This window comes from Mirounga leonina, unplaced genomic scaffold (assembly GCF_011800145.1).
Source record: "Mirounga leonina isolate KUSES-001 unplaced genomic scaffold, KU_Mleo_1.0 Mir_201, whole genome shotgun sequence".
Lineage (NCBI taxonomy): Eukaryota > Metazoa > Chordata > Mammalia > Carnivora > Phocidae > Mirounga > Mirounga leonina.
Window position 1 is genome coordinate 31,875,864 of NW_023270504.1, and position 24,800 is coordinate 31,900,663.

The window sequence follows — 24,800 nt, forward strand, 5'->3', positions numbered from 1 at the left end:
GACTTTTTTTTTTTTTCAAAATCTTTATCCAATTTGTCTATTAATGGCACTACTGTTCTATCAGTTGCTCAGGCTTAAAGCTCTTGTAACACGAGCTCCAACATTTTTGCTTCCACCCCCACCCACCCTCACATCAATTCAGGTTTTCAGCACTTACTTTTCACAGCTTTATTGAAACAAAACTCACATACCATACAACTCACCTATTTAAAGTATATACATAAATGGTTTAAAAGCATATTCACAGGGTGTTCAACTGTCATCAATATCAATTGAGAATATTTTCATCACCTCTCCCAAAAAACTTTGTACCCATTAACAGTCACTCCTCATTATGTTTTTATCACTTCTGATCTGGCTCCTTACAACAGCCTCCCAACTCATCTTCATCGCTCTCCTTTCACTTTATCTCATGTACATCACAGACATTTCAGTTTCTCTAAAGTATGGTTTAGATACACCTTCTTAACTGGATACCTTCAGTGACTCCCCCAAAGGACGCTTGGATTCAAGTAAACAAACATCCATTAACACACATTCTGTTCTGGGAACTGTGCTAGGTGCTGTGAACAAAATGGGTACTACTGAAGACTTCCTTTACCGCTCTAGTGCCTGTGCTCAGGCAGGGCCCTCCGCCTAGAATGATCTCTTGACCCCCACCTCACCCCCAAAGGCTAGAAAAATTTCCCAACTTTTAATGACCGTCTTCCCCGACAATTGACTGCGAACTCGGCAGCTCTCTTGAACTCTCCTGACACTTCTCTACCACGTTCGCTTACACACACTTAAACCTCAATACTTGTTTGCTCAATACATCCACAAAACATTCTGTGGCAGCAGCAATGCTCCTTTCCGCGGGAACTGCCTGTTTCTCTCCCCACAGGATTGATTCCTTAGAATCCCACCTCCCGTCCTCCAGTCTTCAAAGACCTCCACCACCCCGGGAATCATAGATTTGGGCAGCTCCTGGTAAGAGCGGGCTAAGAGAGGTCGGCTCTTCCAGGTCACGTCTGCACGAAGAGACCTCCGGGCCTCTATGATCCGTGCTTCCGCTCAGGAGAACAGAGCCACCCCTTTTCCGGCGCTTCTCTGTGCCCCACGTCCTCCCCGACGCTGGCGGTGACGGAAGCACGCCGGGGGTGACCTCACCTTCCAACATGGCGGCGGCGGTAGATTAGGGCCGCGGGTCGAAGCAGCCACCGCCGCTGGGGGACCCTGTCGGAAACGACTGCCGCCGCCGCCGCCGCCGCCGCCGCCCCTTCCATCTCTTCTGGGGCAAGGGGCCAGGGCCAGGTGAGGGGAGAGGGGTTCTGGGCAGGCAGAGTTGGATCCTCATCCAGCTCCTCAGGCGGTTTTCACTGGGCAGGAAGGTGTCCGAGACTGCCGATCCACCGCCTCCCCAGTGGTTCCGACGACGCGTGAGTGAGTGACAGAGAGTGTGTGTGTACCGGCGCTCCTTTGCCTGAGGGTTCTCAAAGGTTGAGGGGTCCATTTCTTTGTAACCGGACCTGTCCAGCGTGGTCCCGCCGCGGACGCTTGTTGAGCGGGGCTTCCTGAGAGGGCTGCCAGAGGCGGAGGAACTCGGCCCTTGTCCTGCACCGCCGGTCTTCCCCACAAAGACTTTCACGTGGAAAACCCGTGTCCATTTTTAGGACCAGGCTGGGGATCGTGGACTTCTTTTTGGTTGAGGGAAAGGTTTCATGCGATTCGTTTAGAATGATTATAGATTATCTCTGCCAGTCCTAGTTGGTTTTTCTCCCAGATTGTTAGAAATTTTTTATCCTTTATTCACTGCTGTTCTGACACCCATCATTACTATTATTTATTTTTTAGAAAAATCTGCTTTCTTATTCTTGGAAGCTCCCCACTGGGATCTTTGTCTTAACCACTCCCCGCACCAGTATTTGTTTATTTAAAATAGCTATTGCACTGTCTCTATTTAGAAGTTTTAAACTGAACCGACGGTAACCTTCCCTCTCCCCCCTTTTTTTGCTTTATGATGTAAAGCAAAAACAAACAAAGACTTTTTGCGAAATTGTCAGTGAGATTTCCTCCGGAGGTTTGGGTGTAAACCACAATGTTGATCTCTGCCCTGACTTCTTGTGACCTTGGATGAGTTGCCACACCCTTCTAGTACCTTCTTTTTTTATCTCCCAGAAAATTAAGCAAATGTTTTTGTAGGTAGTAAACTATTTACATCTCATATACATAGTTGGATAAATGCACAGTGCACATTTGCATCTGCAAATTGAAACTAAGCCGTTATGAAATATTCTTTATTTGATAATAGGCCAAGAAGGGGTTTGAAAATCCTTTTACTCTGATTGGCTAGGTACTATTTTCAGTGTTTGTTTTTTTTTTTTAATGATTCATTTTCTCTTGGAGGCTTGTACCCCAGTAGTTGAATTTAGTTGAAGGATATATAAAGTTGAGTCCAACCAGTTTTGTGAAGAAAAGATGTGCTCTCTAGCACATCAGTTAATCAGTACTAAATACTAAATATCTCATAACACTAAACTTTTAGGACAAGTAATTTGCAACAATAATCTTGTTTTAAAAATATATTTCTCTTATAAAATATCTTAGCCATAAAAAACAAGTTTTAAACAGTCTTGCTGTCCTACTTTTTATCAGTTTTTCAATTTCAATTTCATTTTGATTCGTATCTTATTCCAAATAAATGGTCATCAAGATTTCTTATTTAATATATATTACAACGTTGAAGGGAGGGGGCTATTTTCAGAATAGCTGATTTTTTTAACACCTTGAGATATAACTAACATACAGTTCACCAATTGCACGATTTGATGGGTTTTTTAAAAACGGTTTTAGTATATTCACAGAATTCGCAACCACCACCACAATTTTCATCACCCCCAAAAGAAACCCTGTACCCATTAGCAGTCATTTTTTATTCCCACTCTTCCTCACCTCCCCTACCTAGGCAACCACTGACTTACTTTGTCTCTATAGATTGACCAATTCTGGATATTTCATATAAACAGAATTATGCAATATGTGGTCTTTTGTGACTGGCCTCTTTTACTTAGCATGATGTTTTCAGGGTTCATCCATGTGATAGCATGTATCAGTCCTTTTTATGGCCACAATATGCCATAGTATGTATATACCAATTTTCTTTATTCATCAGTTGATGGGCAGTTATTTCCACTATTTGGCTGTTAAATATTACGCTGCTATAACTATTCATGTGCAAATTTTTGTGTAGACTTGTGTTTTCATGTCTCTGGCATATACCTGGGAGTGGGACAGAGCAACTGAATTTTATGCTTCCCTTTTATAAAGCTATCTACACATACATGGGAAGCCTTATTATTGTGAAAGACTGTACCTGTGGGGAGCGTGAGAGTGAGGCATTCCTCTATAAGTACATTATCTTTGAATGCCAGCTGCTGAGTGAAAACATTTTGGGGCAGCTCTTAAAACAAGATTGAACTAGAGTATTTCAGTTAAGCATGTTTCAGAATGAAAGGGACTCCCTACACTAGAATATTTCATGTTTGCTGAGTTTTATTTTATTTTTTTTTAAAGATTTTATTTAATTGACAGGGAGAGAGAGAGAGAGACAGCATGAGAGGGAACACAAGCAGGGGGAGTGGGAGAGGAAGAAGCAGGCTTCCGGCTGAGCAGAGAGCCCGATGTGGGGCTCGATCCCAGTCATGACCTGAGCTGAAGGCAGTCGCTTAACCAACTGAGCCACGCAGGCGCCCCCATGTTTGCTGAGTTTTAAAAGTGATACCCTTGCCAAGTTGCATTTTGCAGCTGGGTGGGGTAAATTTTTTAAAATTTCACAATTTTTATTAGGATTATTTAATTTTACTTCTTTTATTTTTTTAAAGATTTAATTTATTTATTTGACACAGAGAGAGAGAGAGGAATCACAAGTAGGCAGAGTGGCAGAGAACGGCAGAGGGAGAAGCAGGCTCCCAGCTGAGCAAGGAGCCCGATGTGGGACTCTATCCCAGGACCCTGGGATCATGACCTGAGCCGAAGGCAGACGCTTAACGACTGAGCCACCCAGGTGCCCTACTTCTCTTATTTTAGAGGAAGTCCTAGAATTCTGTAGGGACTAATAAAGTATGGATCTTAAAAAATGCAAGTTACAGGACTTGATGGTAATTGTGGAACTTGAAACAAACTCCATACTCAGGTCACCAATGACTAGAGGTCTGGTAATCCCAAAACTTTGTTAATGTTTAAAATTCAGAGTTTTGGTTTGTGATTGAGTTATCTGTGGATTTTTATTTTTCTTTTTGTAAACTGGGATTATAGATCTGTTCATCTCTATTACTGGGGTATATAACAGTTTTATTACGTTATAATTTTAGTGGATGGAAATGGTCTAAAAACAAAGCTTCTTGAAATAATTTAATTAAAACATGTTAAGTTGTAAATGTGTTTCTGTTTTAGCTCTGTGGGGTTAAGGAATATGATATAGCCATGGTATTCTAAATAGTATGCCTGAAGTGGGTACTAGAAATTTCTGTTTTCCACAAACATCCAAGGTGATCATGATCAGACAAGTTTGGGAAACAACTACAAAAAACTCTCATGTTGCTGCACATTTGCTTTTCATAAGAATTTAAAGTAGAATTTAATAGTGCTGCCCACCTTCTGGTTATTGTTCATAAAATGTTGCTTTAATTCCTATAGTACTATCAGTGCTAGCATCCTGGAATTTACACTGCTATTCACGATAGAAGTCTGGTTAAAAAAAATAAAGCAAACTATTTATTGCAAATTGTGGATGTTACATTTGTTACTGAAGGATCATGGATGTTTTATTTGTGCCTGGTTTTGGAGATGCCACCAAATGAATGTATAAACGTAGGATTAAGTTACCCTAAGCTTCCTCAGGCTGTCCATTGGCTGACAACTACTTGTAACTTAATAGAGGAGCAGAAAAAGAAAGGTGTAAGGCAGAAAAAGGAACAACTGGCTAACACTTAGCCATATTCGGTGGCTTGTTAGATTTGTGCAAAAGATAGTTTTTATATTTATTTATTTATTTTCTAAATTTTTATTATTTTTAAATAAGCTCTATACCTGACACGGGGTTTGAACTCATGACAACACCAAGATCAAAAGTTGCAAGTATTAATCACCAACTGAGCCAGCCAGGCACCCCAATAGTTTTTTTTTTTTAAGATTTTATTTATTTATTCATGAGAGACAGAAAGAGAGGCAGAGGGAGAAGGAGAAACAGGCTCTCCACAGAGCAGGGAGCCCGATGTGGGGCTCGATCCCAGGACTCTGGGATCATGACCTGAGCCAAAGGCAAATGCTTAACCTACTGAACCACCCCCATCCCCAATAGTTTTTATATTTAAACTACATTTAAACTTTTGGATACCAAGAGTTTATTGGTACGTGCCCCATTCCCAATACTTTTTATATTTAAAACTATATTTAAACCTGGATACCGAGAGCACTTACACCTAATTTGAATTCTAAAAGAGTCTACTAGACAAAATTTAGAGTAAAAGTAGCTATGTCCTTCTTACCATTTAAAAAGAAGCTTGAGGGCGCCTGGGTGGCTCAGTTGTTTAAGCGACTGCCTTCGGCTCAGGTCATGATCCTGGAGTCCCTGGATCGAGTCCCGCATCGGGCTCCCTGCTCGGCAGGGAGTCTGCTTCTCCCTCTGACCCTCCCCCCTCTCATGTGCTCTCTCTCTCTCATTCTCTCTCTCAAATAAAGAAATAAAATCTTTAAAAATAAAAAATAAAAAGAAGTTGAGATGTCTTATATATGAAATGCACTCTGTGTTGGTAAGGCAGTAGTGGGGTGGACTTGAGCACTGTACCCTGCTTAAAGGAAAACTCTGGGTGGTGATCTCAGATCATATTTACCTTTCATCTGATTTGTCTTTTTCTTTTTTCCCTGGCCCCATTCTTAAATTGACAAATTTGCTCCTTTCAGTAGTCTGTTTGAAAAAACACCTTGTTCGTCTACCATTTCTTCCTCCTGTTATTGTTAGTATTTTCACTTCTGCATTCTTCTCACCCAGCACATTGCCTGACATGTAGTAAATATGCGTTGAGTGTATGCAGTTAAAGGCTAAGAGAACTGAAGACGATGTACCTAACCAAGTGATTGCACTGTTAACCTAGCTGTGTGATTTTGTGCAAATAAATTGTCTATTCTTGTTTCTCCATCAATAAAATTGAGACTGTTACCTTTTCCTTCTAGCATACTATGACAACACATGGAAGAATCCTTCAGAAATAGAGGTCTCAGGGAGATGTAATTTATTTATATTTGTTCGAAATGCAAGAGCCCACTGTGCAGTATGCCGACTGCACCACAGAATGTTGCAAAGGAAGTGCATGCCCTCTCTTCCCAGAATACCCTTAGTAGTTGTGGAGTTTACATTTCGTGTATTCTCAATGCCCTTGTTCTATAATTTAATAAAAACACACTAGATGTGTAATACTGTTCCTAGGGTCTGTCTTACCCCACCACCTAATCACAGGCGTGAATGAGCTGTTCTGTTGCTCTACAACTGGAAGCTCAAGCTAAATTAGAAGTTGGATAGATATTTAATACTGTAAGTCTGTAATATTTAGGTCTGGTATGTTTATAACTAGATTATCCAATATACATTTATTTATTTATTTTTTAAAAGATTTTATTTATTTATTTGACAGAGAGAGACACAGCGAGAGAGGAAACACAAGCAGGGGGAGTGGGAGAGGGAGAAGCAGGCTTCCCGCAGAGCAGGGAGCCTGATGTGGGACTCGATCCCAGAACCCTGGGATCATGACCTGAGCTGAAGGCAGTCGCTTAACCAACTGAGCCACCCAGGCGCCCTCCAATATACATTTAAAGCCTAAAAACTGTGTACTGAACTTAAATGATGGCACTTTGTGTTATCATCTTCTCCATTAGTGTGAATCATTGAAAAATGTTAGAATGATTGAATAGAATATAATCATCCACCAAATATATGGTGGTATGGATATTAACATTTATACTAGAGCTGAGGACTTTATTGCAAATAGTACAGTGAGTGTGGAGGATGGAAAATTATGAAATCCATGATTAAGATTGCATTTATGGTTAGGCAATTGGGATTTGTAAGAAAATTTGAAGAGCACCAGGCTAAAAATCAAATTTGGAAATTCAGTGAACTATGCTTTTTCTATGGCATCTGGGTTGGAGAATGACTAAAATTGTCTTCAGATACAGATTTTTGATAAATACAGGAATTTGAATATAACAAATTTGAGAACATCAATTTTTTATTTAAAGCGTTATTCAAAATGTGAGTACTTCTTTATTCCTGTTGCCAAAAAATTCTAAGACTTTGTAAAGCTGAAATTTTGTTACTGATTTGCTCTGTTCTCCCCTCTCTTTTGGAACTTCACTTCATAATTTATTCCTTGCTTTCTGTATTTATATCTCATTGGCTCCTCCTCCAGCGTGTGTAAACGTGCTTAAGACTCTTGTGCACAAAAACAAAACAAATGAACTCTCAAACTCATCTCTCTCTCTGGCCTCTATTCTTTTCTCCCCATCCAACCAGGCTCTTTCTTTGAAAGAATAGACTAAAACTCCTTTCTCTCCCTTTTCACTTCCCATTCAGTCTGTAACTCCCTGCCTTTTGCTATTGCCCCTGGCTGTCAAATAGAACTGTCCAGTCAAGGATCATTACCCTGACATTTTCATTCTTTTTGGTGTGTTGTTACATTTCATACATTTCTTCACTACCTTCTTATTGAAGTTCCTTCCCTGACTTCTGTAAACACACTCTTTCCTGTTTTTCTTCCTTCCTTTCTGACTGTTCCGATCCAGACGTGGAGGTCACCTCTGCCAGCTTCTCATCTTTTGATGACCCCTGAAATGTTAGTTTTGCCCTGAATTCTAATGGTGTTTCTTTTTCAGATGAAACCAGTATTTCTTGACATTTTTTTTTAAACCATGTCTCCTTTTGATAAATAAAAAATTCCCTGGCTCCTCTTCTGGTGGTGGTGCTTGCAGTAGGGAGTGATGGGTGCATTTATTCTTCTCTCCCATCCATGCACTGAGTCATTGATACAGAGAAGATTGAAGAAAAAACAAAGAAGATTGAAGATTTGCTGAGCTTTATTTTCTATACTTTGTAATCTGGAAACAGAGGTAATGTTTCCCTTCCAGTGTGAAACTATCTATTGAATATGGGTTTTTCAACCTGTAATACCCTTTCTCACTCCTACCCAAAATTTTGACACTTCCTACCCATTGGAAGTCACTAACTCTGTATTCAGTCTCCTTAGATAATTTCATTGACTTTTATCTATGCAGAGCACAATTTTTTATTTCCAGTCCAGAGCTCTTAGTATAAGACCTCTTATATCCAACCTCTTGCTGTACATCTTCACCTGGACAACTAGGTATTTTAAATTCAGTATGCCCCGAAGTGAACATATTATCCTCTCCTAAACCAGCTCTTCCTATATTACCTGATTTGAGAAATAGGAATAACACCACTTTCCCTACAGCTGCCTGGAGTACTCTTACTGAGTTAGTTTAACAAATCTTTGAAGCTCTTAATATTTTTCCTATTCATCCCCTTCTTTCTTGTGTTCTTGCTCTAATTTACGCCTCACATACATCTTGTTTAGATTTTTCCAATATTCCCCTAACTTGTGTCCTTGCCTCCAATCTCTATTCTTAATCTTCCATACCATCTGCAGGATAATTTTTCTAGAATACAATCTGTTGAATGCTTTTCTTGCTTGAAACCTTTCAATAGTTCCCGGTAGTGTTCTATAGTAGTTTTTAGCCTGTTTTACATCATGATCTAATTTGAGAAACGAAAGAAATGGAATGATTTTTCTTTCTAGAAAAAAATGGTCATGCACAGAGAATTTGCATACAGTTTTAGGGGGTTTGTTCATGAACATGGTTAAAATAATTCCTTGCTTATAGGATAAAACCTAAGCTTTCCAGAATCCCATGGTATACAAAGCACACCAGTTGTTGACTGCTGCTTACTCCTGCTGAGCCTCATCCCCCTTATATCTTATGATTTAACCATGTCAGATTCCTTAGTTTTTATGTTCTATGCTGTTTCAAAACGCTTCTATGCTTTTTCCTGGTCTTTACATCTAAAATGCATCCCTGTCTCATCCCCCTAAGCTGGTTCAGTTAGTGAATACCTACTCATGTTCCAAGATTGGCTCAGATTTTACTTGATAAAGCCTTTCCTGATTTTTACTTTTTCCCTTTCCCAGAGAAACTTTCCTGCTTCCTCTTTTGGGTTACCCTCTCCTATTCTGTGGATACTAACTTGTATCATAGAACTTTATTATTCAGATTTATTTGCATATTTTCGTTTTCCTCTGCTTGGTCAAAAACTCCAGAAGGCAGGTGATTTATCTTAATTTATGCCTAATATCTGTAGAGTACCTTGTATCTTAAGAAATGTGTGTTGAATGAACATACAAAATTATCAGAAGGCATTGCGTTCTGTTTCAGTAGATATAATTACTAGGTCGATATGAGGACTTTAAAGATTTTTCTAAACTATAAATTCAGCCTAGTAATCTTCACATGAAAGTAGTGTGTTATAGTTGTTGGGGAACTGCCTCACAAGTTTTAAGAAAATTAGGTTCCATCTTGGCCCTTGTTCCAGTTAGCTCTTGGTTACCAACACCACAGAATCATTCTAGCTTATTTAAGCAGAAATGGAACTTAGGAAAAGGGCATTGGGTAGCTCACAGAATGGATGGGAAGCTGGAAAATCAGGTTTGGGAAACAGGCAGGAACCAAGGGAGACTTGGCTGCAGACTCAACAGGGATCAGGCCAAGGAACAGAAGAGTTAGGACACTGCTGTTGGATCTGCAGCCTCTGCCTCTGCTGACTTAGTACCACAACCTTCTCCATGAATTATCTTTAAATGTCTTTCCACGTTCTCGATGCTAGTAGGAGTCTCTGACTTGGCTGAACCTACATCACATACCCTACATGCCGCAGAACAGGAGAATGGGAAAGAAAAAAAATCGACCTCATTTTAGCTTTTACAGTGGGGGCTGGGAGATTTCTGTTTCCTATCGAGATTGACGCAATGTTGGATGCTCCCTATAAAGGAAATTGGGTTCAGATGGCAGGCAGGCAAAAAAATACAATAAAAAAGCAAAGGTTCATTACAGCACCGTGCTAGCTAATACCTGACTGATAGGCCTCAGAAAACTTATTTTACCTTTGTGGGTATCCCTTTTTATATTTGTAAACTTGAAATTCTGTCACTATTAAATGGTAACTGTAAAAGTATCAAATATTTTGAGCTTTTTAAGAGTAAAGCACCCTGTAATTACACAGCGGGTGTGGCTTTTATTCCTGTGATGTAAGCTGTGACACTTTTTCCCTTTCTTTGGGGTATGTAGTAATAATTTTGAAATACTTTCTGAAGTTGATAAACTTTTTTTTTTTTTTTAAAGATTTTATTTATTTATTTGAGAGAGAGTGAGAGAGAGAGTGCACGAGAGGGGGTAGGATCAGAGGGAGAAGCAGACTCCCCACTGAGCAGGGAGCCCGATGCGGGACTCGATCCTGGGACTCCAAGATCATGACCTGAGCCGAAGGCAGTCGCTCAACCAACTGAGCCACCCAGGCGCCCCAAGATTTATTTATTTATTTGAAAGAGCGAGAATGAGAGAGAGTACATGAGAGGGGGGAGGGTCAGAGGGAGAAGCAGGCTCCTCGCCGAGCAGGGAGCCCGATGCGGGACTCGATCCCGGGACTCCAGGATCATGACCTGAGCCGAAGGCAGTTGCTTAACCAACTGAGCCACCCAGGCGCCCCTGAAGTTGATAAACTTTTAAAGTTGAACAGGGCAGTCTAAGGCCTACTGTTTGATTTCATGTATGTTTTGATACAATTTGGTAGCATTGCTCCGTGAAGGTAGGAAACAATAGGGACTTTAAAAAATGCATTTATGGTTGCTATTATCAGTATTTACATAGGCTATCAAAAGAAATCCTAGTGCAATATTTAAAAGACGGTATTTAACCATTCAAAGCATATTTTTATGTTATTCTTCCTTTTTATCTCTTTATATAGCCACTGTTTTCTTTTGTGTATTTAAAATTGTGCATGGGGGCACCTGGGTGGCTCAGTCATTGAGCGTTTGTCTTCAGCTCAGGTCATGATCCCAGCGTCCTGGGATCCAGCCCCGCATTGGGCTCCCTGCTCCGCGGGAAGCCTGCTTCTCCCTCTCCCACTCCCCCTGCTTGTGTTCCCTCTCTCGCTCTCTGTCAAATAAAATCTTTAAAAAAAAAATAAATTCTGCATGTATTTTTTCATTGTTTATCACTCTTAGACATTTTTTTTTAAAGATTTATTTATTTATTTTTATTTGAGAGAGAGAGAGAATGAGAGAGAGCGAGTACATGAGAAGGGGGAGGGTCAGAGGGAGAAGCAGATTCCTCGCCGAGCAGGGAGCCCGATGCGGGACTCGATCCCGGGACCCCAGGATCATGACCTGAGCCGAAGGCAGTCACTTAACCAACTGAGCCACCCAGGCGCCCCACTCTTAGACATTTCTCTTAGTTTGCTTATAGATCTTAAATTTTGTCAACATTGCCTGTCTCCTTTTCATGTTGTTAACTGAATTTTTCTTTTACTGGCTATTTCCTGAGATCTTAAAGCAGTTAGTATTATTGTTTAATTAAAAAAAACTCAGTTATTTGGAAACTCCTTAATAAGAATTTTTGATTTGAAACAACTGTTAAGGCATTTGGTAGGTAAAACAGCTACTAAGTCCATGTGAAGAGGCAAAAGTTGTAGTTGTATTAATTAGGGTACAAGTTAGGATGCCGAATGAAGAGATTTCAGAATGAAGTGCCTTAAATGACAGTCCTGAGGTGGTTAGTCCAGGCAGGGCGGCTCTGCTGCACGTGGTCGTTCAGGGACCCAGATCCTTCTCTCTTGTTACTTTACGATCCCCTAAAGTGGTGTCCTTGTTTGCATGTCAGAACTGGTTGTCTGCCATATTCACATTCTAAACCATAGCAAGGAGGAAAGAGAAAATCTTTAAAAAGAGGCCCACGGATTGCACACAGAACTTCTGCTCATATTCCTCTGACTCAGGCTAATCATTTGGCACATGAAGCTGCTAAGGAACTGGGAAATGTGGTCTGCAGTTGTGTGGCCATGGACCTAGCTAGAATTTAGGAGGATTTATGTATGTATGTATGTATGTATGTATTTAGATTTTATTTTTTAAGTAATCTCCACACCCAGCATGGGGCTTGAACTCACAACCCCGAGATAAGAGTTGTACGCTCTACCAAATGAGCCAGTCAGGTGCCTCAGGAGGCTTTATTATTAAAAGAAATAAGAGAATATATATTGGGGTAAAGGGAAAGGTGGGGGTATAGCCAGTGTTTTTGCCACATAGGTGAAAACAGAAACTAGGGAGAGATGGAAAGAGAAATTTGCTTTTGATCTGAAGTCTGAATTAATAAATTCTGACTTGTAAGTAAACTAAAGTTACAATTTTTAAAAATTACTGAGAAGAAAAGTCTGAGAAATACTTATTTTGGTATTAAGTTGAATAATTTCAGTCAATGGGGAAATGTACTGGCATGTAACAAACTTTAAACTGAAAAAATTACTTTTTATGTTTTTTAGGTTTTACACATCTATAAGTAGACTTCTGGAGCTCTGCCAGCCAATTCAATGGCGTCCTCTACTACTGTGCCTCTAGGATTTCACTATGAAACGAAGTATGTTGTTCTCAGCTACTTGGGACTCCTCTCTCAGGAGAAGCTACAAGAGCAACATCTTTCCTCGCCCCAAGGTATTGTCTTTGACTCATGGTGGTTATGTTAAGTGGTAGTAATTACTTCACATATAAAAATACATATATCTACATAATTTGTATCTGTGGTTATAAGATCAAATAATACTAATAATCTTTTAAAGAATAACTCCTCACCCCATCCCTTCCTACCCCCTGATCCATTCCCAGAAAAGACTTAATGCTTTTTAAGGGTCTGGTAATTTAAATGAGTGCTGTTGGTACATGTAAAAATGTACTAAGTACATGTAAATAAATGGAATTCTATCTTTCTCTAGAAATTTCATCCTTGGGGCTCCTGGGTGGCTCATTCTGTTAAGTGTCTGCCTTCGGCTCAGGTCATGATCTCTGGGTCCTGGGATCAAGCCCTGCATCGGGCTCCCTGCTGCAAAGGGAGCCTGCTTCTCCTTCTGCCTCTGCCTCTCCCCCCTGCTTGTGCTGGAGCTCTCTTTCTCTCTCTCAAATAAATAAATAAAAGCCTTTTTTTTTTTTTTAAGATTTTATTTATTTGTTTGACACAGAGAGAGAGACAGCGAGAGAGGGAACACAAGCAGGGGGAGTGGGAGAAGGAGAGGCAGGCTTCCTGCTGAGCAGGGAACCTGATGCGGGGCTGGATCCCAGGACCCTGGGATCATGACCTGAGCCGAAGGCAGACGCTTAACGACTGAGCCACACAGGCGCCCCAATAAATAAAAGCTTTTAAAAAAATTTCATGCTTAACAAGACAGAGATTGGAATTACATAATTGTTTTATTTTATTTTTTATCACTATTATTTTTTAAAGATTTTATTTGTCAGAGGGAGAGAGAGCACAAGCAGGGGGAGCAGCAGGCAGAGGGAGAAGCAGGCTCCCCACTGAGCAGGGAGCCCTGATGCAGGACTCAATCCCAGGACCCTGGGATCATGACCTGAGCCAAAGGCAGATGCTTAACCAAGTGAGCCACCCAGGCATCCCTACATAATTATTTTAAAAGTTAAGTTTCTTAAAAAAAAAAAAAAAAAGTTTCTTGAATTGACTTTTCTCAAGGATATTAGATTTAAACAATGGATTTATATATCTGATAGACTTTTTAAAAAATATTTTAACTTCTAGATTTATTTATTTATTAGAGTGTGAGAGTGCACACATGTGCATGGGGGGGGTGGGAGGTCAGGGGTGGCAGAGGGAGAGAAAGAGAATCTTAAGTAGCCTCTGCACTGATCTTGGGGGCTTGATCCCACGACCCTGAGATCAAGACCTGAGCTGAAATCAAGAGTCCAACGCTTAACCAGCTGAGCCATGCAGTCTCCCTATATCTGATAGACTTAAGAGAGTTTCTAACATAATTTTTTATATTGTGAAGTTGGATATGTTTTTCTGTACATAGTTTACCGAGTGAAAGTTAAAACAGTTGCTGGTGTCTAAATTTGTTTTCTTTATTAAGATGTAATATCATCATAAATATTCTTATCTATTGGTTTCTACTGGGGGTGGTTCTTATCTATTTGCTTCCATTCTAGCTCAAAAAAGGGTAGAGTTAAGAATTCAGAAATGATGGAATCCAGTAGCCATTCTGACAGTAGGGATGACAAAAGGTGTCCTCATATTGCTAATTTAAATACTTAAATGTGACTAACTGGTGTGTTCTGGTTTGTTTGTTTGTTTTTAAGAGAGCACATGCATGCAGTGGGGAGTGGAGGGAAGGGGCAGAGGGAGAGGGAGAGAGAATCTTGAGCATGCTACACGCCAAGCATGGAGCCTGGCTCAGGGCTCAATCCTAGGACCTTGAGATCATGACCTGAGCCGAAATTGAGTGTTGAACGCTTAACCGATTGAGCCACCCAGGTACACCCTGCTGTATTCTGTTTTTAAATATTGAATCATATTTTAAGTACACCAAGATAGGTTGCTATTTTAACAAAATTACATCAAAATAACTTTTTCTTTAAGATTTTTATTTATTTACTAGACAGAGAGAGAGAGCAGGAGCGAGCTCAAGTAGGGGGAGCAGCAGAGAGATAGGGAGAAGCAGGCTCCCTGCTGAGCAGGGAACCCGATGCAGGGCCTGATCCCAGGACCCTGGGAACATGACCTGAGCCGAAGGCAGATGCTTAGCCGACTGAGCCACTCAGGTGCCCTGGCAAAATAACTTTAAAAACTCCTAAGAGATACCAATTATTTAATTTATTATTTATTTATTTTTAAAGATTTTATGTATTTTATTTATTTATTTTATTTTATTTTATTTTTAAAGATTTTATTTATTTGACAGAGAGAGACACAGCAAGAGAGGGAACACAAGCAGGGGGATTGGGAGAGGGAGAAGCAGGCTTCCCGCGGAGCAGGCAGCCCGATGTGGGGCTCGATCCCAGGACGCTGGGACCATGACCTGAGCCGAAGGCAGACGCTTAACGACTGAGCCACCCAGGCGCCCCTATTTATTTATTTTTTAAAGATTTTATTTATTTATTTGGCAGAGAGAGACAGCCAGAGAGAGAACACAAGCAGGGTAAGTGGGAGAGAGAGAAGCAGGCTTCCCGCCGAGCAGGTAGCCCGATGCGGGGCTCGATCCCAGGACGCTGGGATCATGACTCGAGCCGAAGGCAGACGCCTAACGACTGAGCCACCCAGGTGCCCCAAGATGTATTTATTTGAAAGAGAGAGAGTGGGCACAAGCAGGGGGAGTGGCAGGCAGAAGGAGAGGGAGAAGCAGGCTCCCTGCTGAGCAAGGAGTCCAATGCAGGGCTCGAACCCAGGACCCTAGGATCATGACCTGAGCCAAAGGCAGATGCTTAATTGACTGAGCCAGCCAGACACCCCTAATTTATAATTTATAACCAAACTTACAGAACATATTTTACTTTCTTCTTTTTTTAAAATTTAAGCTTTATTCATTAATTTTTTTTTTTAAAGATTTTTATTTATTTATTCATGAGAGACAGAGAGAGAGAGGCAGAGGGAGAAGCAGGCTCCCAAGGAGCAGAGAGCCCAATGTGGGACTCGATCCCAGGACTCTGGGATCATGACCTGAGCCGAAGGCAGACGCTCAACCGTCTGAGCCATCCAGGCGCCCGCTTTATTCATTTATTTTAGAGAGAGAGACAGTGAGTGGAGGGAAGGGCAGAGGGAGAGAGAGAGAAGCCGACTCCCTGATGAGTGTGGAGCCTGATGCGGGGCTCAGGCCCACGACACCAAGATCATGACCTGAGCCAAAATCAAGGGCTGCATGCTCAACCTACTGAGCCACCCAGCTGCTCCTTATTTTCTTATTTTCTAATCGTTGTCAGTATACATAGTTTTTACATAGTTATAATCAATTATTTGTGATTTTATTTCACTGGTTTTTTTTTTAAAGATTTTATTTATTTGAGAGAGAAAGAGAGAATACACTCTCAAGAGCACAAGCAGCAGGTAGGGGCAGAGGGAGAGGGAAAAGCAGTCTCCCACTGAGCAGGGAACCCGATGCGGGGCTCAATCCCATGACCCTGAGATCACGACCTGAGCTGAAACCAAGAGTTGGACACTCAACCGACTGCGCCACCCAGGCGCCCCTAAAGATTTTATTTTTAAGCAATCTCTATACCTAACATGGGGCTCGAACTCAACCCAAGATCAAGGTCGCATGCTCTACTGACTGAGCCAGCCAGGTACCCCTGTTTCTAGTTCTTTTAAAAATCAGTAGCACTGGGGCGCCTGGGTGGCTCAGTCGTTAAGTGTCTGCCTTCGGCTCAGGTCGAGATCCCAGGGTCCTGGGATTGAGCCCCGTATCGGGCTCCCTGCTTGGCGGGAAGCCTGCTTCTCCCTCTCCCAATCCCCCTGCTTGTGTTCCCTCTCTCGCTGTGTCTCTCTCTGTCAAATAAATAAAATCTTTAAAAAATAAGTAAATAAAAATCAGTAGCACTGCTATAAAATTTTTGGTTTACCATAAAAACCTTTCACCTAGGTCACTAACACTGGTAGTAGGGCTTTCATTGAAAATAAAATCTAAAAAAAAAAAAAGTGCTTTTATATATTGCCTTTATTTTTTCATTTATTTACTTTTCCTAAATCATCTAGAGTCAAACTAGTGGATCAAAGAGTAATAATATTTTTATGAGGAGCTTGTCATTTAAAATAAATATGTGATGGGGTGCCTCGTTGGCTCAGTCAGTTAAGCGTCCGACTCTTGATTTCAGGTGAGGTCATGGTCTCAGGGTTGTTCTCTCTCTCCCTCTCCTTCTGCCCCTCCCCATTCCTCTCTCTCTCTCTCAAAAAAAAAATTAAAAAAAATTAAAATTAAATATGTGGCCTCTAAATTGTCAACCATAGCATATCTTTTTTTTACACATTGTTTTAAAAATTAGTTATAACTTCTGAAAGTGCTGGATTCCATTGTTTTAAGACTCAGGTATTTAGACTCAGTGGACATGTACCATGGATTTATAGGGAGTCCAACCAAGTAGTTGTGTTGATAGTGATTAATGTATAAATGGTTAGTGCAGCTGAGGTAGGAATTATATCCGGACCTACCAGCATTTTGCTTTGGGACGAAGATTCCAGGAATTAATTTTATGAAACACATGTGGTTTTTATTTATTCATTTATTTGTGAGAGAGAGAGCACAAGCGAGTGTGGGGAGGGGCAGAAGGGGAGGGAAAGAGACAAAGCAGACTCTGCGCTGAGTGTGGAGTCCAACTAGGGGCTTGATCCCAGGTCTCTGAATTCACCACCTGAGTTGAAACCAAGAGTTGGATGCCCAACTGACTGAGCCACCCAGGCACCCCTGAAGCACATGTGGTTTTTATACTTTAACCTCCTAGAACTCTATAGATGCCAAAACTGGATATTAAGACTCACTAGATTAGAGCAAGATAATGTATTACTACTCCAGCCTAGGAAACACTAGGAGTGTTACATGTTAGCGCTGGTTCACCCTGCCTCTAACTACCATGGGGTAATATGATGAGCCCACCTGATGGCATTTTATGTAGTGGGTTGTACTGCAGCTGAGGAAGCCAGTACTAAGGGCTTAGTACCTTTTGTAGCAAAACAGTAAGCAAACCAGTGACCCTGTTTGAAAGAGTGAGCAGTTACTTTGTGGTCATTTTGACCTACCAAATTGCCTTCATTACTAAGTTATAAAAATGGCTTAGAGTCAGAGGATAGTTAGGCCTTCAGTTTGCCATACTCAGCAAGGACATATGGGGATGCTTGGGATTCATTGCAGGCCATTGCTCCCAAGAGTCTACCCTTCAAAATTAGATGCAGTGACGTTCATTGAAATCCATTCAGTTTGTCTCGTATAACACTTGATTAAGGCGATTATAAACAGAATCCCAGTTAGCAGGGTAAAGCCATTCTGCAGTGTTGATCTCAGCCATCTGCCTCAGGATCTCAGATTCAGCTAAGTGAGTAAGTCCCAGAGGGGACTAGTAGGTATTTTCAGATAACCATTTAGTTTCCTTTCCTTAGCATGTATGAATTGTTCCATCTAACCAGTAGTGTTAATCCAACTCAGTAGGAGGTGTTGGCAACCATACATACTCCTCCCTGTTCGCCAGAATATAGTCCACGGCCAGTCTTGTACCCAGTATGATCCCTGCAGGGGCATTTAGACAAATATCTGCTGATGTGCTGTAGGGCTTGTGACATCTCATTGCTGTGGTAGCTAAAGTTAAGGATACGTTATTGATTATTTGTGGGGCATGAACTCCATTATCAGGGAACAATACTTGTTCTGCTATATGGAACCAGGAGTCAGTGTATCGCTGGGTAGGACAGCCTTCTTTACCTGGGGACCCAACAAGGAGAATGCAGTCCAAGGAGCAGTGTCATTTACTCTCAGGAACATTATCCATGGCAGGGTTAGCAAGCAGTAGACCTTGTAATTTTAGATTTAGTTATTAAGAAACATTTTTAAGTCTGCAGTGAAAAGTAATTTCCAGAGCTATCCATTATATTGAGAAAAGTTTGTCTCATTCTTGAGCTCAAAAAATTGCAGCAAAACACTTGCACTGCTTAGCATTGAACTACTGATAGGGAATGTTAAGATTTTCAGCTTCTGGGGCGTCTGGGTGGCTCAGTCGATTAAGCATCCGCCTTTGGCCCAGATCATGATCCCAGGGTCCTGGGCTCAAGCCCCACATCAGACTCCTTGCTCAGTGGGGAGCGTGTTTCTCCCTCTCCCTCTGCTGCTGCTCCTTGTACTTGTGCTCTCTCTCTGTCAAATGAATAAATAAAATCTTTAAAAAAATTTTTTTGTTGTTATGTTAATCACCATACATTACATCATTAGTTTTTGATGTAGTGTTCCATGATTCATTGTTTGCGTATAGCACCCAGTGCTCCATGCAGAACGTGCCCTCTTTAATACCCATCACCAGGCTAACCCATCCTCCTACCCCCTTCCCCTCTAGAACCCTCAGTTTTTCAGAGTCCATCATCTCTCATGGTTCGTCTCCCCCTCTGATTTCCCCCCCTTCATTCTTCCTCTCCTGCTATCTTCTTTTTTTTTTCCCAGAGGTACAGATCTGTGATTCAACAGTCTTGCACAATTCGCAGCGCTCACCATAGCACATACACTCCCCAATGTCTATCACCCAGCCACCCCATCCTTCCCACCCCCCACCACTCCAGCAACCCTCAGTTTGTTTTCTGAGATTAAGAATTCCTCATATCAGTGAGGTCAAATGATACATGCCTTTCTCTGATTGACTTATTTCGCTCAGCATAATACCTTCCAGTTCAATCCACGTCATTGCAAATGGCAAGCTCTCATTCCTTTTGATGGCTGCATACTATTCCATTGTGTGTGTAGGTACACACACACACACACACACACACCACATCTTCTTTATCCATTCATCTGTCGATGGACATCTTGGCTCTTTCCATAGTTTGGCTATTGTGGACGTTGCTGTTATAAACATGGGGGTGCATGTACCCCTTCGGATCCCTACATTTGTATCTTTGGGGTAAATACCCAGTAGTGCAATTGCTGGGTCGTAGGGCAGCTCTATTTTCAACTTTTTGAGGAACCTCCATACTGTTTTCCAGAGTGGCTGCACCAGCTTGCATTCCCACCAACAGTGTAGGAGGGTTCTCCTTTCTCGGCATCCCCGCCAACATCTGTCATTTCATGACTTGTTAATTTTAGCCATTCTGACTGGTGTGAGGTGGTATCTCATTGAGGTTTTGACTTGGATTTCCCTGATGCCGAGTGATGTTGAGCACTTTTTCATGTGTCTGTTGGCCATTTGGATGTCTTCTTTGGAAAAATGTCTGTTCATGTCTTCTGCCCATTTCTTGATTGGATCATTTGTTCTTTGGGTGTTGAGTTTGGTGAGTTCTTTATAGATTTTGGATACCAGCCCTTTATCTGATATGTCATTTGCAAATATCATCTCCCATTCTGTCGGTTGTCTTTTGGTTTTGTTGACTGTTTCCTTTGCTGTGCAAAAAGTTTTTTATCTTGATGAAGTCCCAATAGTTCATTTTTGCCCTTGCTTCCCTTGCCTTTGGCGATGTTTCTAGGAAGAAGTTACTGCGGCTGAGGTCGAAGAGGTTGTTGCCTGTGTTCTCCTCAAGGATTTTGATGGAATCCTGTCTCACATTTAGGTCTTTCAACCATTTTGAGTCTATTTTTGTGTGTGGTGTAAGGAAATGGTCCAGTTTCATTCTTCTGCATGTGGCTGTCCAATTTTCCCAACACCATTTGTTGAAGAGACTGTCTTTTTTCCATTGGACATTCTTTCCTGCTTTGTCAAAGATAAGTTGACCATAGAGTTGAAGGTCCATTTCTGGGCTCTCTGTTCTGTTCCATTGATCTCTGTGTCTGTTTTTGTGCCAGTACCATACTGTCTTGATGATGACAGCTTTGTAATAGAGCTTGAAGTCTGGAACTGTGATGCCACCAAGCTTTGCTTTGCTTTTTCAACATTCCTCTGGCTATGCGGGGTCTTTTCTGGTTCCATACAAAATTTAGGATTATTTGTTCCATTTCTTTGAAAAAAGTGGATGGTATTTTGATGGGGATTGCACTGAATGTGTAGATTGCTCTAGGTAGCACTGACATCTTCACAATATTTGTTCTTCCAATCCATGAGCATGGAACGTTTTTCCATTTCTTTGTGTCCTCCTCAATTTCTCTCATGAGTATTTTATAGTTTTCTGAGTACAGATTCTTTGCCTCTTTGGTTAGATTTATTCCTAGGTATTTTATGGTTTTGGGTGCAATTGTACATGGGATTGACTCCTTAATTTGTCTTTCTTCTGTCTTGTTGTTGGTGTATAGGAATGCCACTGATTTCTGTGCGTTGATTTTATATCCTGCCACTTTACTGAATTCTGTGTGAGTTCTAGCAGTTTTGGGGTGGAGTCTTTTGGGTTTTCCACATAAAGTATCAGATCATCTGCAAAGAGTGAGAGTTTGACTTCTTTGCCGATTTGGATGCCTTTTATTTCTTTTTGTTGTCTGATTGCTGTGGCTAGGACCTCTAATGCTATGTTGAATAGCAGTGGTGATAGTGGACATCCCTGCCGTGCTCCTGACCTTAGGGGAAAGCTCTCAGTTTTTCCCCATTCTCCATTGAGAATGATATTCGCTGTGGGTTTTCCATAGATGGCTTTTATGATACTGAGGTATGTACCCTCTATCCCTATACTCTGAAGAGTTTTGATCAAGAAAGGATGCCGTACTTTGTCAAATGCTTTTTCTGTATCTATTGAGAGGATCATATGGTTCTTGTTCTTTCTTTTCTTAATGTATTGTATCACGTTGATTGATTTGCGGATGTTGAACCAACCTTGCAGCCCAGGGATAAATCCCACTTGGTCATAGTGAATAATCCTTTTAATGTACTGTTGGATCTTAATGGCTAGTATTTTGGTGAGAATTTTTGCATCCATGTTCATCAAGGATATTGGTCTGTAATTCTCCTTTTTGATGGGGTCTTTGTCTGGTTTTGGGATCAAGGTAATGGTGGCCTCATAAAACGAGTTTGGAAGTTTCCTTCCATTTCTATTTTTTGGAACAGTTTCAGAAGAATAGGTATTAATTCTTCTTGAAATGTTTGGTAGAATTCCCCTGGGAAGCCATCTGGCCCTGGGCTTTTGTTTGTTGGGCAATTTTTGATGACTGCTTCAACTTCCTTAGTGGTTATAGGTCTGTTCAGGTTTTCTATTTCTTCCTGGTTCAGTTTTGGTAGTTGATACATCTCTAGGAATGCATCCATTTCTTCCAGATTATCTAATTTGCTGCCATATAGTTGCTCCTAATATGTTCTTATAATTGTTTGTATTTCTTTGGTGTTGGTTGTGATCTCTCCTCTTTCATTCATGATTTTGTTGATTTGGGTCATTTCTCTTTTCTTTTTGATAAGTCTGGCCTGGGGTTTATCAGTCTTGTTAATTCTTTCAAAGAACCAGCTCCTAGTTTCGTTGATCTGTTCTACTGTTCTTTTGGTTTCTATTTCATTGATTTCTGCTCTGATCTTTATTATTTCTCTTCTCCTGCTGGGTTTAGGTTTTATTTGCTATTCTTTCTCCAGCTCCTTTAGGTGTAGCGTTAGGTTGTGTATTTGAGACCTTTCTTGTTTCTTGAGAATGGCTTGTATTGCTATATACTTTCCTCTTAGGACTGCCTTTGCTGCATCCCAAAGATTTTGAATAGTTGTGTTTTCATTTTCATTTTCATTTGTTTCCATGAATTATTTTAATTCTTCTTTAATTTCCTGGTTGACCCATTCATTCTTTAGTAGGATGCTCTTTAGCCTCCATGTATATGAGTTCTTTCTGACTTTCCCATTAATAAAATCTTTAAAAAAAAAAAAAGATACTCAGCTTCTATTTTATTTACTTGTTTATAAAGATTTTATTTATTTATTTGACAGAGGGGGAGAGAGAGAAAGAGAGCACAGCACTGGGAGTGGAAGGCAGAGGGAGAAGCAGACTCCTGGCTGAGCAGGGAGCCCGACACAGAGTTCTATCCCAGGACCCTGGGATCATGAGCTGAGCCAAAGGCAGACGTTTAACCAATTGAGCCACGGAGGCCCTCAGCTTCTATTTCTGACAGACATTAATTAAGTCCTTGACAGCAAATAAAGTTCACTGTTGAAACTCCTGGTTCCTGGTGCATCTGGGTGGCTCAGTTGGTTAAGTGTTTGCCTTTGCTCAGGTCATGATTGATCCCAGGGTCTTGGGATCCAGCCCCGCATCGGGCTCCCTGTTCAACAAGGGGTCTGCTCCCTCTCCCTCTGCCCCTCCTCCCTACTTGTGTTCTCTCTCTCTCTCTCAAATAAATAAATAAAATCTTAAAAAAAAAAGAAAAAAAAAAAGAAACTCCTGGTTCCTTACCATGAGATAGATTCAGGTATTTTCCAGATTACATACTGCTGAATACTTCTGTGAATAACCATAAGTTTTGAATACTTCACATTTTCACAATCTCTGTGAAACTAATTTTGTCAAACAAATAAGCCTTGTTATGTGCCACACGTATTTTGCCATTATTGGTAACACATCTTAGCAGATTCCACTTTTGGTTGTAGTGAAGTAGTATTTTCTCAATGTTTTGGAAAATATTCTCACCCGTAATTATTCTGTGTAGGCATGGCAGTTCTTTAGTCACTTCAAACTCGGCATGGACTCCTTCAATAAAGAACAGCTGAGCAGTTTCAGACAAGTGTCAGTGCATTAAGAGCCAAAGAAAACCACTCAAAATTGTTTGCCTTGTATTTCAATTGACTATTGATGTTGTTCCCATTGTCCTCAACTCCTTGAGCAACTGTTCTCTCCAAAAGACTAATAATCTTAAACTTTTTTTTTTATAACATGTCTCTTTAGCTGCTTTAGCTGAACACAGTTTAATTAACTTGACATCAGCAAATGGCTTTCTTTGCATGGCTGACAGCTGAGCCGTGGAATCTTAACTTTGGTTGCAGCCTCATTTTCATGTTTTATTTTTATGAAGAAATTCTATGATAAAAAGTTCCATTTTAAATTTTCTCATTTTTCTGACTTGCTTTCCTGTGAGTTGGGAATACTCTGATGAGTCTGGTAATATCAGTGTATATTGTGTGCTTCTAGTATAGTTATAATGTCATTGCATAGTAAGTACGATACTTTGCCATCTAATTTGATAACAAAATAATCCTTAAAAGCAGGATATTCAAAGTACACTTTTTTATGCACGGGTAAATAAAGTTGTGGTATATTGTGCCACTGCAGTATGTAATGTGCTACGCAACAGTGTGAAGCTGTGAGGACACCCCACACAGACTCTGTCGCAACCATGCATTTCTGCCATTGGAGCACAAAGCAACCATAGATAATACATGAACGAGTATGGCTATATTCCAGGTAAATTTTATTTATAGGGACTGAATTTCCTATAATTTTATGTCATGAAATATTAATCTTTTTATTTTTTTCAATCATTTAAAGATGTAAAAATCATTCTTGGCTCATGGGCTATAGAAAAACATGCAGTGGGCCAGATGTGGCCCACGGGTTATAGTTTGCTGACACCTGATATCAGTGTGGGGAACCTTATTTTTCTCATTATTATCAAGGAGCACAATGCATTTATGCACAAAACTAAATGCTGCTATTGTTTATCTTAAGTCCAGGTCTATGTCCTTGTCACTTCCATTCTTTAATCATATTTCTTTTTTTATTAAAATGCTTTTAATATATATGAAAGTATTTAGAAAAGTAAAAAAAAATAAAAGAAAGTAAGAAGAAAAATTCTATAATCCAGTAATTAAAATGATGAAATGTTAACATTTTTTCCATTTATATAGGAACATATAAATTTGCATTTATGGTTTTTAAAAATGAGGTGGTACATATGCCATTTGGTAACATTTTAAAAATTAATATATTTAGGGGCACTTGGGTGGCTCAGTTGGTTAAGCATCTGCCTTTGGCTCAGGTCATGATCTCGCGGTCCTGGGATCCAGCCTCATGTCGGGGCTCAGTGGGGAGTCTGCTTCTCCTTGTCACCCTCCCTCTGTGCTTCCCCTCTCTCTCTCTCT

At 40.6% G+C, this 24,800-nt stretch overlaps 1 protein-coding gene across 12 annotated transcripts in view; it reads left to right on the forward strand.

The window, feature by feature from the left end:
• The first annotated feature begins 1,108 nt into the window (after nucleotides 1-1,108).
• The window catches only part of BCL2L13 (BCL2 like 13), a 101,962-nt gene continuing 78,270 nt past the window's right edge, over nucleotides 1,109-24,800 (forward strand). For 3 of the 12 annotated variants that reach the window (XM_035028586.1, XM_035028585.1, XM_035028584.1), the window contains exons 1-2: nucleotides 1,112-1,293; nucleotides 12,638-12,806. In XM_035028586.1, coding sequence (XP_034884477.1) covers nucleotides 12,686-12,806 — 121 coding nt within the window. In that variant the 5' untranslated portion in view covers nucleotides 1,112-1,293; nucleotides 12,638-12,685. Of the gene's footprint in view, nucleotides 1,294-6,803; nucleotides 7,286-8,114; nucleotides 8,140-12,637; nucleotides 12,807-24,800 lie in introns of those variants that run through there. The other 9 variants (XM_035028571.1, XM_035028587.1, XM_035028582.1 and 6 more) reach the window with 8 other exon arrangements.